The sequence below is a fragment of the Gallus gallus genome, chromosome Z, assembly GCF_016699485.2.
Source record: "Gallus gallus isolate bGalGal1 chromosome Z, bGalGal1.mat.broiler.GRCg7b, whole genome shotgun sequence".
NCBI lineage: Eukaryota > Metazoa > Chordata > Aves > Galliformes > Phasianidae > Gallus > Gallus gallus.
This window is the reverse complement of record NC_052572.1, coordinates 64,160,429-64,175,073: the sequence shown is the minus strand read 5'-3', so window position 1 is coordinate 64,175,073 and position 14,645 is coordinate 64,160,429. Positions and strand designations below refer to the sequence as shown.

Sequence of the window (14,645 nt, the reverse complement as noted above, 5' to 3'; positions counted from 1 at the left end):
TAAACCCGTTAGTGAGTTCAGGTTTGTGGGCATGCGCTGGTCCATAATGCTGACGAGACACCTGCCCTCCCCACATCTCTCTCCTCCTGGTTTCCTCCATACTGCACCGAGTTGAGCAAAAGGTTGCCAAGATGGCTAAGGGTGTGGTGTCACACCCTTAGGGGTAGGAGTCTTTAGCCTGGAGAAGGCTCAGGGGGATCTTACCAATGTGTGTATGTAAATACCAGATAGGAAGGAATAAATCAGTTGGAGCCTGTGTTTTCCCAGTACTGTTCAGTGAAAGGCAGTAAACACAAGCTGATACATATATACATTTCTTGTTATTTAAACATAATAAAAATGATAAAGTCACTTCTGTGGTAATTGAATGATAGAGCAGAGGTTGTGACTTCTTCCTTGGAGGTAGTCATAACCTGTCTGAAATGGTCCTGGGCAACCTCCTGTAGCTGATGCAGCTTTGGGCATAAGATTTGGACTGGACGATCTCCAAAGATGCCTTCTGACCTCAGCCATTTTGCGATTCTCTAAAGTGTTGCATTTGAAATAATCATTTGTCTAATAGAAACAAAGCATTCTCCATCGCTTTGTTCTTTTGCTATTCAGTTGCTATAAATCAGTGCATGTTATTTTTAGCGTTTGTCTGTCAGTACTAACGTTTAGTTTGCTCTGCAGATGTCCTGTAGCATGGCTGTTGAAGAGGACTTTTTTTTGGAAGAAAAAAGATTCAAGCAGTACTGTGAAGAATTTGTTAAACATTCACAGCAAATAGGGGATGGCTGGGAGTGGAGAACTACCAAGGTAAAAATAATCAAAGTGTTCATTTTTAGATAGCTTGCTGGCCTCTCTTAGTAGTTTGCAAATGCTAGGAGCTATAAGATCATTTAGAATTGTTTATGTTGTGTGAAATAAATGACATTTCTTCACAGTTTGTCTGTGAGCAAGAGAGTGCAGAAGTGGTTTATCTAAGCATTTAGGCTAAGACATCTATTGAATACAGTTAATGAATCTAGAAACAACTGCTGGGCCTTATGTAACAAAGACACAGAGTAATGTCAGATGATGCCTGTTTTGATGCCTTTTAAGGCATTTTCCTGTCTTTAATTTCAGAATTCCCAAGGATGGGAAACAATTTCAGTTTTCAACAAGACTAATTAATGTCTGGCTATGCTTGAAATTTGAAGAAAATATTACTTTTAATCTTAACTACCTAGTTCAGACTTCCAGCCACTTTAACTTATTCCTTGCCTGCGAAGCTGAGGGCTTCTCTTTTATCAGAATTCTTCCGGTTTTGATACTTCTGGATTCAGATCAATTCATCCCTTAATCTTGTCTGGGCTAAGTACAGTAAGTTGACCTCCTTGCCTGTTTGGCATTTTTTCTGATGTTCCTGTGGGTCTTTGAGTCCTTTCCAGTATATCAACAACCTTCCTTCTTCATCCATGGTCAGAACTAGAGGATGGATGTTGCATCACGGTGAAGTTCAAACCCTCCTACGTGACTTTAGCCCTTTAAACTAAAATAGCACATGGGATTTTCCTGTTCAGCTAATTATCCATATATCTGTGCAGGTTTTGTGCCTTAGGATCTAATCCTTCAACTTGCAGTCTTTGTTCTAGGTGTGTGACTGTATTTTATATTAAAAAAACAATTAATTATTTGCATGCAGCAACTGAAATAATCTATTACTGGTCAGTATGCGGTCAGTCCTCATTATTTTTTGCTTCCCTGTCATCTTCAAGCTTCACCAAAAATAATTACGTATTGTTTCTAGGTCATTAATCAAAATTTTAAATAGCACGGGGCTAAGACTGATCCCACAGGACCCCATTAGAATCACTTCTTTTATAATGATTCCCCTTTTTTTTTAAGTTGTGTTAGTGATTGGTTTTTTTTTTCATCCTTTGGTATGTGTTAGATTAGTTTGGGATTACATTTATTTCTTTTAATTTCTTCTTTTGAAATCAATGGTTAACACAGGGAAGTGTGGGCACATACTTACATTACTTTGACTATTTTTCTTAAACAAAAGAAAAAGAAGGAATATATTCCTTTAATTATTGAATTCCATTTGAAGTCTTTGCTTGGGATAGTGTCAAGGTAACAAGTGCACAGCTATGCATGTTGTCTGGTATATTCTTTTAGGGATACATGGGTACATTCTGGCCTTCTCCCAAGTTCTCAGGAACTTTTACAGCATTCAAAGACATAAAGAACATCAGCAATTCTTGTGTGCTGGTTAGAAAATACCCAGTCATTGTCACTTCATGCTAGTGTCCTGTCTAACTGCTGCTTGCGGCACATGGCTGCATCATTTGTATTTGATGTCTGATAGCAACAGAAATGTTTTGAACACTTGATTTTTCTGCTTTGAATGCTTCTATTACTTTCCATCTAGTATTAGATTCATACTGTATTAGGATTTCTCTTTCCATCACTTTTTTTTTTTTTTTTTTGCTGGTTGGACAGCGTAGATTCTCTTACATTCTCTTGCTTCTCTGACTGATTTTCAATAGTGGAGAGTTTGAGATGCTCATTGTTATCTCTGTATTTCTTCTCTTCGCTGTGCAGAATTTATTTCTCTTTCTTTTCTTTTTTTTTTTTTTATGTGTGGACTGGTGGTCTTTTGTTTTAGTGTCTGGATTTCCATCCTTTCAATAGTTCTGGGGAGAGAAACCATGCTAAAATCATTTTGAAATGCAGGAAGTCCAAGAACAAATGTGTGGTATCATTTCTATTTAAATTATTGTACTCAAGTGGGAGGGTTACCATTTGTAACTCTTTCGTCATGGATTAAACAATTCTGGGTCTTGGCCTTAAATGCATTCACTTCAGAAGTTTTTAAAACAGTGCAAATATTAGCCAAGTTTTACAATACAGCCTTTATTGTAGGCAGCCATTTGAAACTTCAGATTTCAGTCGAAGGCTGTATTTATGAGGGATTTATTCAACAAAGAAAGATGCCATGAGCCTCTATCAGGAATTCAATACGTAGGTGAAACTTTGAACTTTTGTGAAATATGAAGCTTTGCTGGAAATAGCAAAATGAGAGATTTGTGTTCTCATGTATATTAAAAAAAAAAAAAAGCTTTTTTTTAAACGGGCGAAGATTGGTGACTTTGTGATTTCAGAGCGTAACAGAAAGCTGACCGTTGAGACGGTCCATTTATACTGCATAATCTCTGAGGGAAGCTTTTCATTGAAAAGATTTCTCATTGTCTTTTTGCCTTTTTTTTTTTTTTTTTTTTTACTGTATTTGTGATACAGGAAGTTGGAAGCACTCAGTTTTGCCAATGTAACGTGCTCAGATCCCATTCCTCATTCCATACTTGCATGAATAGACCCGTTGATGGCAATAAGACCACACAGACTTGTAGTACTGTGCTCTTAGTCTCCTATGTTTTTGATAGCGATTAAACTTAGATGATGAAATACTCATTGTTTTTGACAGGCTGACTCCTGTGGCATGAGCTCACGTGACCCCAGCAGAACCCTGTGTTTATGGCTGAAAGTGGAATGTTCTAAACCATGTTGTTTTTATAATCTTTTTTTTTTCCCTTTCAAAAGAAAGCTGTAAAAAAAAAAAAAAATAAAAAGCTAAGAGAACCTCAGTTGCAGGACCTGATGGAGTTAAAATGTGGATAGTAACATGAGTTGTTAGTAGAGATGGATAATTAGGACTTGTCTGTGACAGCTGTCCCATCATTTCATTTCTGTTTTAAGTTTGTTTCATATCAGTTAGGTTAATCTGGGTAATCATATCAAAGTCTGTATCAGTTCATGTTTGTTTATGATACTTACAAGACAGCTGGAGTAGAAAGGTACTCCTTTTCCACATTAATGAGGATCAAAATCCTTGCTACAATATTGATTTATTTTCAGGGGCAGAAGTCTACGGGGTACAGCAGGAAGGATGCTTCTCTTTCCAGCCACCATTTTACTGACTTCTGATGTACCGCTGTCAAGCACAGAGGCTTCTAGTTCCATGTTTCCTGCTGTCTGTAGATATTTTTCATGGCATTCAAATACCATGGAGTGCAAAACTGGGTAGCTTTGACTCCTTTCCCCTTACTGGAAAAACTGGTTCAAGGAGATGAATGTTGTATCCAGATCTTCTCTGGCAAAGATCATTGTGCCTTGGGGCATTCCGCCTCTGTGGGTGGTGGTAGTACTTTCTTTGCTGCTCTTAGGGCAATAAATACTAATGTAGGCAGCTTTATTCCTACTGATGCTCGCACGACACTCCACAAGGAGAGACTTGAGAGAGTGCTGAGAATGAATGGTGTGATGTTTATGTCACCAAGATGTGCTTCAGTTTTTCCATCTCTGTTGTCCTCCACGTGCTTGGTTCTTCAGAGCACAGGATGCAGTTGGTTGTACAACCAGGACATCCAGCAAAGTTTGGCAGATTTGTCCTGTTGATGAGTGAGATAATTGCTCTTGCATTTGTGCTTAAAAATTCGCAGGCAAAAGTAAGTGAAAGTGGCATTAGTGTTTTATTCAAGGTGTGAAACTTGATAAGAACAATATAATGTATAATGTGTTGGAGGTATGTATATTCTACAGTGTCACTGGAAGGAGAACTGATATATCAGAATAAAATGTATGTTGATTTAAAGGTCAAAATACATTAGACGTATTAATAAGGTCAGAAATAATAGATTAACTGAAGAGTCCTGTTACGGTTAAATTTGTGGCCTTGTCAAGCAATCTAATGCTAAGTTAATGAATTTGGTAGAGAGACTGTTTTGAATAGAATTCTTTTTCGTCAGATGTTGCACATGTGCTTTCTGTATTTGTCTAAAATAAAATGTAATGAAACAGCTAATAAAACCTCAATTTATTTGTTTCCTTTGAAAAATAGGTTCTTAACATGTAACTACTGTTCTATGTGTTGCATACACTCTTTCTTTCTTTCAGAGGGTATGTTCTTCCAGTGATCTGTTTTTTTTTTCCTATTCTTTGAATTGAGGAAATAATTTTTATATATGTGTGCAGATAGTTAATAAAGAGGGAAGGCTGTTTAGAGCTTCTACTGCAACTCTGAAGTGGCAAAAGGGCCTTCTACAGCAGTAGGCCAGATGGTCTGGGAGGCAGAATGATAAAAAGGGAACTGGGAGAAAGTAAAGCATTGCTCTTTTCTCTCGCGTTTGACCCTCAGAAGGGATCAAGAGGAGAGAACAAGTTGTGACTCTACACACGCCAATTCTAAAGGTTGTTATTTTTTTTTCTTTTCTTTTACTTTATGAAAGTTGGAATGTAAACAGATCTAAAATAAAACAAACTACTAAGAATTTGGAAGTCTGTACTGGTATGAATGCATTGCAAGTTATTATTGGCTGTTTGTCTCTTCAAAATCGTAGTGCACTGTCTTCCAATTCTTTGGCAGTCATCCTGTACTGTGTTTTATTTTCATGTCTAGGGTCTTTGATTTCTTTTAGCACTGAGAACAGAATGAACTATCTGTGAGAAGGTTCTAAGAAGCAGCACAATCATTGGTTTCTGTCAAAAGTCTTGGAGCTTCTGCTTAAACGTTGTGCTTTGTTTATTTTCTGTAGCAGTGCTAGCACTTAGTGTTTTGGTTACAGATTGTTTTTTTTTTTTGTTGATCCGAACACAGGACCTTGGTGATGGCTATCTCAGTAAAACGCATTTCCAGGTAACAAATAAAAGCATCTCACCAGATCTCAAGAAGGAAAACGGTAGCACTGAACAAACGTTGCTTACGCATGTCGAAGTAAGTACTGATTTTAAACTTGTGCTTATAAAAGAAAACAACAACAGGAACGTAGTGTTAAGTCCTTCCAATAAGATCTCAGAGCTTCAGTTGTCAATGGCTTTTAGCTGTTTTTCTTACAGTACTTCTTGTTAATGTGTATAGTTAATTTGGAGGTGAAATTTGGGAGAAAATGGAGAAACTCCAGTATCATCTATCTATGTGTTTTTGTCATTGAAGGATAATATTTTTTGCACATTGACTTGCACTAGCATTAAAAAATTTAAGTTTTTTTTTTTAACTGAATACTCAGTTGAAGTGATTTTTCTCTGAAGAAACAAGTAGTGTGTAGAAATTGTACGGTCTCTGTATGTTTATTTTTTTGTACGGTATCTGTATGTTTATAGTTCTTCTGGATGTGGCTCTGGGCAGCCTGGTCTGGGGGTTGGTGACCCTGCACATAGCAGGGGGGTTGAAACTCGATGATCGTTGTGGTCCTTTCCAACCCAGGCCATTCTGTGATTCTCTGGTTCTTACTAATTCTTAAAAATATTGTGCAGTTTTTTAAACTAGTGGTGAAAAAGAAAATAGATTATGTATTCTTGAAAGGAAGTAAACTGCTTTCTTCTAGAAAATGAATTTTGCTCATTAAACAGAGGGTGAATTGTTTTAAATAATTATTTGCTTGTTTGACGTTAGACCTTCAGATTATTGACTAATCAAGATATAAACAGTGGAAACTCACTTGTTGTTACCATACACAAGAAAAGAAATTTTGGATTATAATTGAAAATAACGGATTCCTTATGTTACAAGCTGTTGAATGAATTGGCGTAGTATATTTTCCAGTTACCTTTTCCTGTAGCAATTCCTTTTCTTTTTCATCAGCACAACTTTTTTTTACTTTTTTCCCCACAGAGACTGTGGTACAGGGTCTGAAATAAGTATTCTTTTGGCCTGATTTCTGAAGGAAATGCCACTTAAGCAATCATACCATCTGTTAGGTAGTTGTTTCTTGTGATTTTTGAGTTCACTCATGGATTTCAGCTGTATTTTAAAGAGGGGTAGATCTCTCAAAGAGTTTGTTTTTTAAGAAATATGAAAGCTGGTGTCTGGCCAGGTGAAAGACGACTTTTGCTGGCAAGTAGAACTCTGATCCTTATGCTCTATTCGGCTGGTCCGTGCGTGTACGGGGATGAAGGAGCAGCTTGGTCTCTCAGAGTACCTTGAAGATCGACTGGGGTTCACAGGACTAAGTCTTATTTGTAGATTGCTTGTGTTCTATTGCTGATTAAATAACTCTTTGGATGCACTGAAAAAGGTTGGAAAGCTTTACAACTCCATTGCTGGTACACCAGATTTGATACCAGTTGGAATTATCATCTTTAGAATCATTGCCTTATGTTTGTTAGATAGGTACAAATCAATGCCCAGATTATATAAATCATCTCAAATACAGCTGAAGCATTTTAGGTTTTCCTTGAAATGTTAGTGTTTCTTAAAATGAAGCCTAATACTGGTGCTTCAGAGGCTGTTATTTAGCCATCTTTACAACAGTGTTTATATACTTTAGGCCTGGCTTGTAAGTAGAGATTAGTTGTTTATATACAGAATTGCTCTTTATTATTGTGGCTGTTTTAACAATGAATCAAGTTTTCTTTAGGGTGTATTGTAAAATGACATGTGTTAAAGCTGTTTAGGCCTTGCTATGGAAGAGGCTTGTCCAACCTACAGCCAGCAGGCTGCCTGCAGCCCAGCCTGTTGGGCACTGCAGCTCTCCCTGCCCGTGCTGTAAGGCGGCAGCTCTTCCCCTTGCAACCATTGCTCACAACAGCCGAACATCACTGCGCTAGTATTGCTGCATCGACTGAGTGCAGGGCACAGGGAGGGCAGTGCTGACTCAAGTGATGGCACATAACTGCCTGCATGTTGATACATTGGCTAAACGTAGGGCTCTGAACAGCAAAGAATATGCAGCTGCACTTTCTGTTGTGATAAAGGGATTTGAAAATAGGTTTCAAGATGGCTGAAAAGATAATCAGTTTATGTTTGTGGCACTATTTTCAGTTGATGTAAGTACCTGACCTGTAAATATTCAAATGGAATGTGTAGAGTTGCAATCAGTTACTCAACTAAAAAATCTGACCCTGTCTCTTTACCAGACTTCTTTAAGTCTTCTCTTACCAGAGAGAGAGATCCTTCACTTCCCAATCACATCTTATTCGTGTTACTGCTTTTTGGCAGTATGCACATTTGTGAAAAATTGTCAAGGATGATGTACAAGAAGAGTAAAATGTCATCGAAAACCTGATGAACACCTTGAGAGCTCACTAGGAATTTCAACTACTGCCATCAAACCAAGGTGATGCATTTGTTTCACAAAAGCAAGGTCGAATAGCCCTCCAGTCTTATGGTTTTGTTCCTCTTTTTTCTTCTTTTTTTCCAAATGCTTTAAGAAAAATACTGAAAATTAAATTGTTTTGTTACTTATATATTAATGATACTGTATATTCAGGGCTGAAATAATGCCTCTTGTTTTAGGATGTTGGTCCATGACATCAGAGGTGGATATTGGTGGTATGGCAGTAGAGTTTGAACCTCCCCAATGATACTCTGTTACGTTTTGATGCAGTGTGACAACAGATGGCCTCAGAGGGGCAGTCTGACAGAATAGTATCTGACATGGAAGTGTATATGAAGCAAAGGTGTGTTGTTGAAGTCCTCCAGGGGGAAAAAAATGGCACCGTTTGATCTTCGCTGATGCTTTCTGAATGTTCATGGAGACCAAACAGTGAATGTGAGCACAGTGAGGTGGTGAGTGGTGTTTTTGCTGCAGTGGTGACTGTAACAGTGGGTCACCTAAGCTGGTCCAGGTTGTTATGAGCACAGCATGCAGGGTCTTGTTTGCTGGTGAAAATTCATAGCTAATGGTAGTGACTGTGATTGAAAAATACTGTTCTGTAGCTGAGAATTTGATCTATGAAATAGTGTTATTGTGCTCTTTGTATTGATTGTAGTTTCCATGAAATTAAATAGGAGTCATTACTTCTGGAGTAGCTTATGTATATGCTGCCCAACAGGATTCATCTTTACTTAATGTGGCCCAGGCAAGTGAAAAAGTTGAAGTGGGTCCAGAGGGGGGCCACGGAGATGATCAGAAGGCTGGGGCACCTCACCTGGGGCACCTGTGAGGACAGACTGAGAGAGCTGGGGCTGTTCAGCCTGGAGAAGAGAAGGCTCTGAGGAGACTTATAGTGGCCTTCTGGTACAGTACCTGAAAGGGGCCTACAGAAAAGCTGGGAAGGGACTTTTTATCTGGGCAGGTAGTGACAGAGTGAGGGGATGGGGTTTTAAGTGGGAAGAGGATAGCTTAGACTAGATACTAGGAAGAAATTCTTTACTGTGAGGCTGGTGGGACACTGGAGCAGGTTGCCTCGTGAGGTTATGGATTTTCCCTCCCTGGAAGCATTCAAGGCCAGGCTGGGTGGGGCTTTGAGCAACCTGGTCTAGTGGGAGGTGTCCCTGCCTATAGCAGGGGTTTGGATCTACATGATCTTAAAGGTGCCTTCCAACCCAAACCATTCTATGATTCTGTGAAACTGGTGCATATATGAGAAACATGTTTTCCCACAAATGTGGGCTCTGCAAGTCCTGTTCCAATAACAGTCTATTATTAAATAGGTTGTATTTTTGTGAAGATAAACATTGTACTCATAAATCACGTGGCGATTTGCAGAGTTTTAACAGTCTTTACAGTATTTTATTGAAAGAGATTCTGATGAGTAAAGTTTAACTGAAATGGTGATCTTTGCAGAGCTTGGGAAGTCCTTTGTTGATTACGTAGTCAGTATTTATCATAGCTTTTTCTAAGAAAATTTTAGAAATCTTATTTTTATATATTCGAAAGCTAAATGATATCTGAGTAAGAATTTAAATTTCCTTTGCAGAATGTCTGTTATTGGCTGATAGATTCATATTTCAGAATTGCAAATTTCAGAATTACTGTTGTGATCTCTATATTTACTATATTGTATCACTGCTGTTTGTGTTTTACTGAGTTATTTTCATTTGTCAGTAGTATGATCATCTCCTTCAAGGTATCTTGGAGGAAGTTTTATGTGAGATAGTTAATTAGGAACAGTCAAAAAGGAAAAACTAGGAAACCAAAGTCATTTTAATTAGTATCCTTTGTTAAGAACAAAAAGTTTGTTAAGAACAAAAAGAGCAAAAAAATGTACTTTGGTATATGGCATGGCATAAAAGGTCACAGCAGTCTCCTTTATAGTGTTCCTGGGAATCCATTTCAGAGATTATGAATGGAACACTGGTTTTGGCAGGTGAAAATCAGGAAAATGCGAAGACAAAATTTTGAAGCTGGATAGAAGTAGGGGAAAGCCATCCAGAGTGAGGATAGAACTCCTATTTAAATAATTGAACCAGAAAGCACATCAGTGAATCATGGAATCATAGAATTGCTCAAGTTGGAAAAGACCTTAAAGATCATCAAGTCCAACTGCAACTAAACCATACTACCCTAACTGTAACAATCCTCCACTAAATCATGTTCCTGAGCACCACATCCAAACAGCTTTTAAACACATCCAGGGGTGGTGACTCAGCATCCTCCCTGGGGAGCCTATTCCAGTGCTTAACAACCCTTTCTGTAAAGAAGTGTTTCCTGATATCTAACCTAAACCTCCCCTGGCACAACTTGAGACCATTTCCCCTTGTCCTGTCACCTGAGAAGGTGACAGTGAGAAGGGTCCAACCCTGCTCTCGCTGTAAGCACCTTTCAGATACTGGAAGGGAGCAGTAAGGTCTCCTCTTAGCCTCCTCTTCCCCAGACTAAACAGCCCCAGTTTCTTCAGTCGCTCCTCATAGGGCATATTCTCCAAGCTTTTCACCAGTCTGTCTGTCCTTCTTTGCACCTGCTCCAGCACCTCCATGTCCTTCTTGTACTGAGGTGCCCAAAACTGAACACAGTACTTGAGGTGAGGCCTCAGCAGTGCCAAATACAGGAGCAGGATTACCTCCCTAGTCCTGCTCACCACACCATTCATGATACAAGCCAGGATGGCATTGGCCGCCTTGGCCACCTGGGCACACTGCTGGCTCATATTCAGCTGACTGTTCATCAGTACACCAAGATCCCTTTCTGTCAAGCAGCTTTCCAGCCACTCCTCCCCAAGCCTGTAGGATTGCTTAGTGTTGTTCTGGCCAAAATGTAGCACCCGGTACTTGGACCTATTGAAACTCATAGTTTACCCTGGCCCATCGATCCAGTCTATGCAGGTTCCTCTGTAGTGCGTTTCTCCCCTCAGGCACATCAACACTCCCTCCCAACTTGGTGTTGTCTGCAGGCTTACTGAGGGTGCACTCAATCCCCTCATCAAGATCATTAGTAAAGAAGTTAAATAGAAGCGGCCCCAGTACTGAGCCCTGGGGGACACCACTTGTGACTGGGCGCCAACTGGATTCAACTCTGTTGACCACAACTCTTTGGGCCCGGCCGTCCAGCAGTGTTTCACCCAGCGGAGTGTACGCCCATCCAAACTGTGGGCAGCCAGCTTCTCCATGAGGATGTTGTGGGGGACAGTGTCAAAGGCTTTACTGAAATCTGGGTAGACCACATCAACAGCCTTACCTTCATCCACTAAGGGGGTCACCTTGTCATAGAATGAGGTGAAGAAGTGACACTGTGGGTATATCCTATTATAGCAAAGAATTTTAATGTTGTGTTGAAACTGCAGAGAAATGAAGTTGTGCCTGTTTTGTTTGTTTTTAAATCTGTCAAGAAATAGTAAAATATAATGATACAGTGCAAAAAATGTATAGAACAAAGTAACCTTATTAAAATAGGAAATCAATTATCAGATATCATATTATCAGAAATGTGTCAATTTTGTGGGATTCCCAGAGAAACAGACTAAATTATTTGAAAAATTTATTTTCACTCATTGGTTTTGGACAATTAGCTTTTCAAAATTCCCATCTTACTCCTTGCCATCTAAATACTTGGGGTCTTCTGGTGAGGAAATAATGAGTTACTGTGTATTCTAGTCTCTTCTTCACATCTGTATTACCTGGTGTGCTTGGTTCCACTTAACATGACTTGTGTTTTCATAAAGAGATTGAAAAGCATCTGAAAACCAAGAAAAAAAAAAGTTGGCTTTTTTCTTTTTCTGTTTGTCTATATCTGCAATATAGAGCTTGTAACTTAAATCTCTGTTTCAGCCTGAGGCAGTGAAAAGTGATTATTGTCTATAAATCAAACTGTTTTGAGAGAGGATGCGTCTATTTTTCTTCATTGATGTTCAGGGAAGCTAGATGGTTAACTCCCATGTAGTAATCTGCATTTTGTGGTACAAGATATGTATAATGAAGCATGGATGTACACTCATTAAAGGCCATAGACATTTTTGCTGTTGACTTCACCGAGGCTGAGATTTTGCTTTGACAGTAAAGCTTATACATATTTCAGAACAGAATATAGCAGGAACTGAGGACAGGTTTGGGAACCTTTGTGCTGAACTGCAGTGATGCGGCATTGTTATCTAATAGAAAGCAGGCTTTCCATTTTCTTAAACTTGAAGGGTTCTATCGTGCACATAATACTTAATTGATGATAACTTCACCTCACCGGCAAGCCTGTGGAATTCAAACTGTCTCCTAGTTATCTTTTCACATGTCAGTGAGCCTTTGGCACCTGCAGGACTCAGACATGCTCTTGCTAATTCCTTAGCTGTCCTAGGCAATAGAGGAGTTAGCTCCTGAACTCATATGAGGACTGCATATGATGTTAGCTGTGAGAGGGCCTGCTGCTCTGCTTTTAATTAGGTGCATTGTAAGAGTCACGAGTTGCATTTTGTTCATTATATTTAAAAGGCGTTTAGCATAACCTTAATTTAAGGTAAATGGAAGGATTTATGTCTGCCTAGATGCACTGACATTTTACAAGCAGGTTGTTTGGAGACAGGTAAGCATAAATGCTGTTACCTACTTAGTGCAATTTCAGAAAGTTTCTGGGCACTTGTTGGTAACTGGGATGTCAAGCCGTTTATCTAACCAGGTGCCTGGGTGCCATGTTTCATGCAGTCCCTATCTCTTTCCATTTGCTGTCTTACTAGAAAAGGATAAGGAGTGTTCCTATGAAAAGCTATTCTGATTTCTGTGGATTTATTTCAATCAGAATGTTTAATATGAAAAAGGACTTTAACTCCTTTTCTTGAAGAATTAAATCCTACCCAATGACTGCATCTGGTGGTTATACTTATTCAGATTGGTAAGCAGAAACTACTAATGGCATTGTGACTAAACGTATACAGATTTTTGACTAACCTTGTGAAGAACACTCACAACTAACTAGTGAGATGGGATTCTGTCCCTGGGATATGAGCTGAAGAGATCATAAATCTGAGCTGAAAATAACGGGAAATGCGAAACATGGAAGCGGTACAAACGCATCATGCCATCTGGAAGTTGCAAGGTGCAATTTTGATCTGGTTCGCTTTTTATTCAGTTTTTGTTTTCTTCTCGCTTTATGACAGGTAAGCGTCATCTATGTCTTTGTGCAGACAGCATAAATCTTGTGTAACCACTGTACTGTATTTGGGCTAATTCAACAGTGGTATTCAGTTTATGTTCTGTCTCGATCCAAATCCATGTCCAAATCTGCCCTGCCAGGAGGTGTGTCAGGATCTATAGCAATGAACATGGAATCATGTTGTCTTTTATATAATTTAATTTATGTATAGAAATACACCTTTTAAATATTTTTGTGTTGACAGTCTTGTACGGACCAAATTTATAGCTGAGATTCATGTAAGTTGTGCATCACAAGCTCTTCACTGAGACTAGATGCAGTGATAACCAGCTGTGCAGGGAAAGGAATAATTTTGATGAACTTAACCTGGGCTTGATTTTTGAGAGATACTGTGACATTGGTATCTTGACTGAGGCAGTAGCTTCTGCTTTGAATTTGGACTCTTACCCTTCTTTTTTTTTTTTTCTTTCTTTTCTCTCAGTAGGTTGAAACTAGTTAAAAGCTGCAGAGTTGTATGTCACTTATTTTATTATGAGCCTGGGTAGGTCTGAATTGCACTGAAACATTGGCTATGATTCTGGGCATTAGTATTTACCATCAACTTCATCCAGCTCCAGCTTTTGTTAAGCTGTACACAGACACCTCTCAAGCAGGGACAGAACAATTACTACTGTATATTATTACATGAATTGTTGACAAGGTGAACAATCCTGTACAAAAACTCAAAATCAGGATAGTCCACATGCCTCAAAGGGCTTATATTCTGAAAGAGTAAAATAGGAAAATCTGGATTCACTTTATGCATTCTTTTTGTTTATTATTCAAATAGCTCAAGGGAAGCAATAACTTGGAGTCATAATTCTCTGTGTGTGGTTTGTCTGAGCTCTTCTGGGTATTGCAGAAGTAGTGAGTCAGCCTGGAACTGTTTCTGAAGTTACAGCCATTGCTACTTTATGTAGGAGTAGGTAGGTTGGGAACGTTGAAGGTCTCTTAATACCTGATGTTGCCTTTGGAAAATGAGCACTGAGCTTCACAAACATGTTGATTAAGTTATATATTTATTTTTACATCAACTTTACCTTTGCTGGCAGATGTTCAATAGTGTAAGTGAAGATTTGCCTGATAGAATGGGAATGAGTCTGACATCTTTCTTGTACTTCTTGATGCTATGTGATTTTCTCTTCAGCTGTGGTGTTCAGTTAATTACAACTAGAAAATTATAAATCTTAGCAATTATTAAACATTTTTTTTTCTCCAAAGAAATCCAGTATTTCTAGAATTAAGAACAACTCCTTTTGTGTGCAAAAGTAAATAAGATGAACTCAGTGTAAACATTGGCATAACCACAGTATTTGTTAGATGGTTAAAAAATGTAAAGTAAAAACCCAG

At 38.7% G+C, this 14,645-nt stretch overlaps 1 protein-coding gene across 4 annotated transcripts in view; it reads left to right on the top strand.

Moving 5' to 3' along the window:
* ATG10 (autophagy related 10) overlaps positions 1–14,645 on the top strand; it is an 85,874-nt gene that overhangs the window by 3,715 nt on the left and 67,514 nt on the right. For all 4 annotated transcript variants that reach the window (XM_046905905.1, XM_046905906.1, XM_424902.7 and 1 more), the window contains 2 exons: positions 673–798; positions 5,618–5,734. In XM_046905905.1, coding sequence (XP_046761861.1) covers positions 673–798; positions 5,618–5,734 — 243 coding nt within the window. The remainder of the gene's footprint in view (positions 1–672; positions 799–5,617; positions 5,735–14,645) is intronic.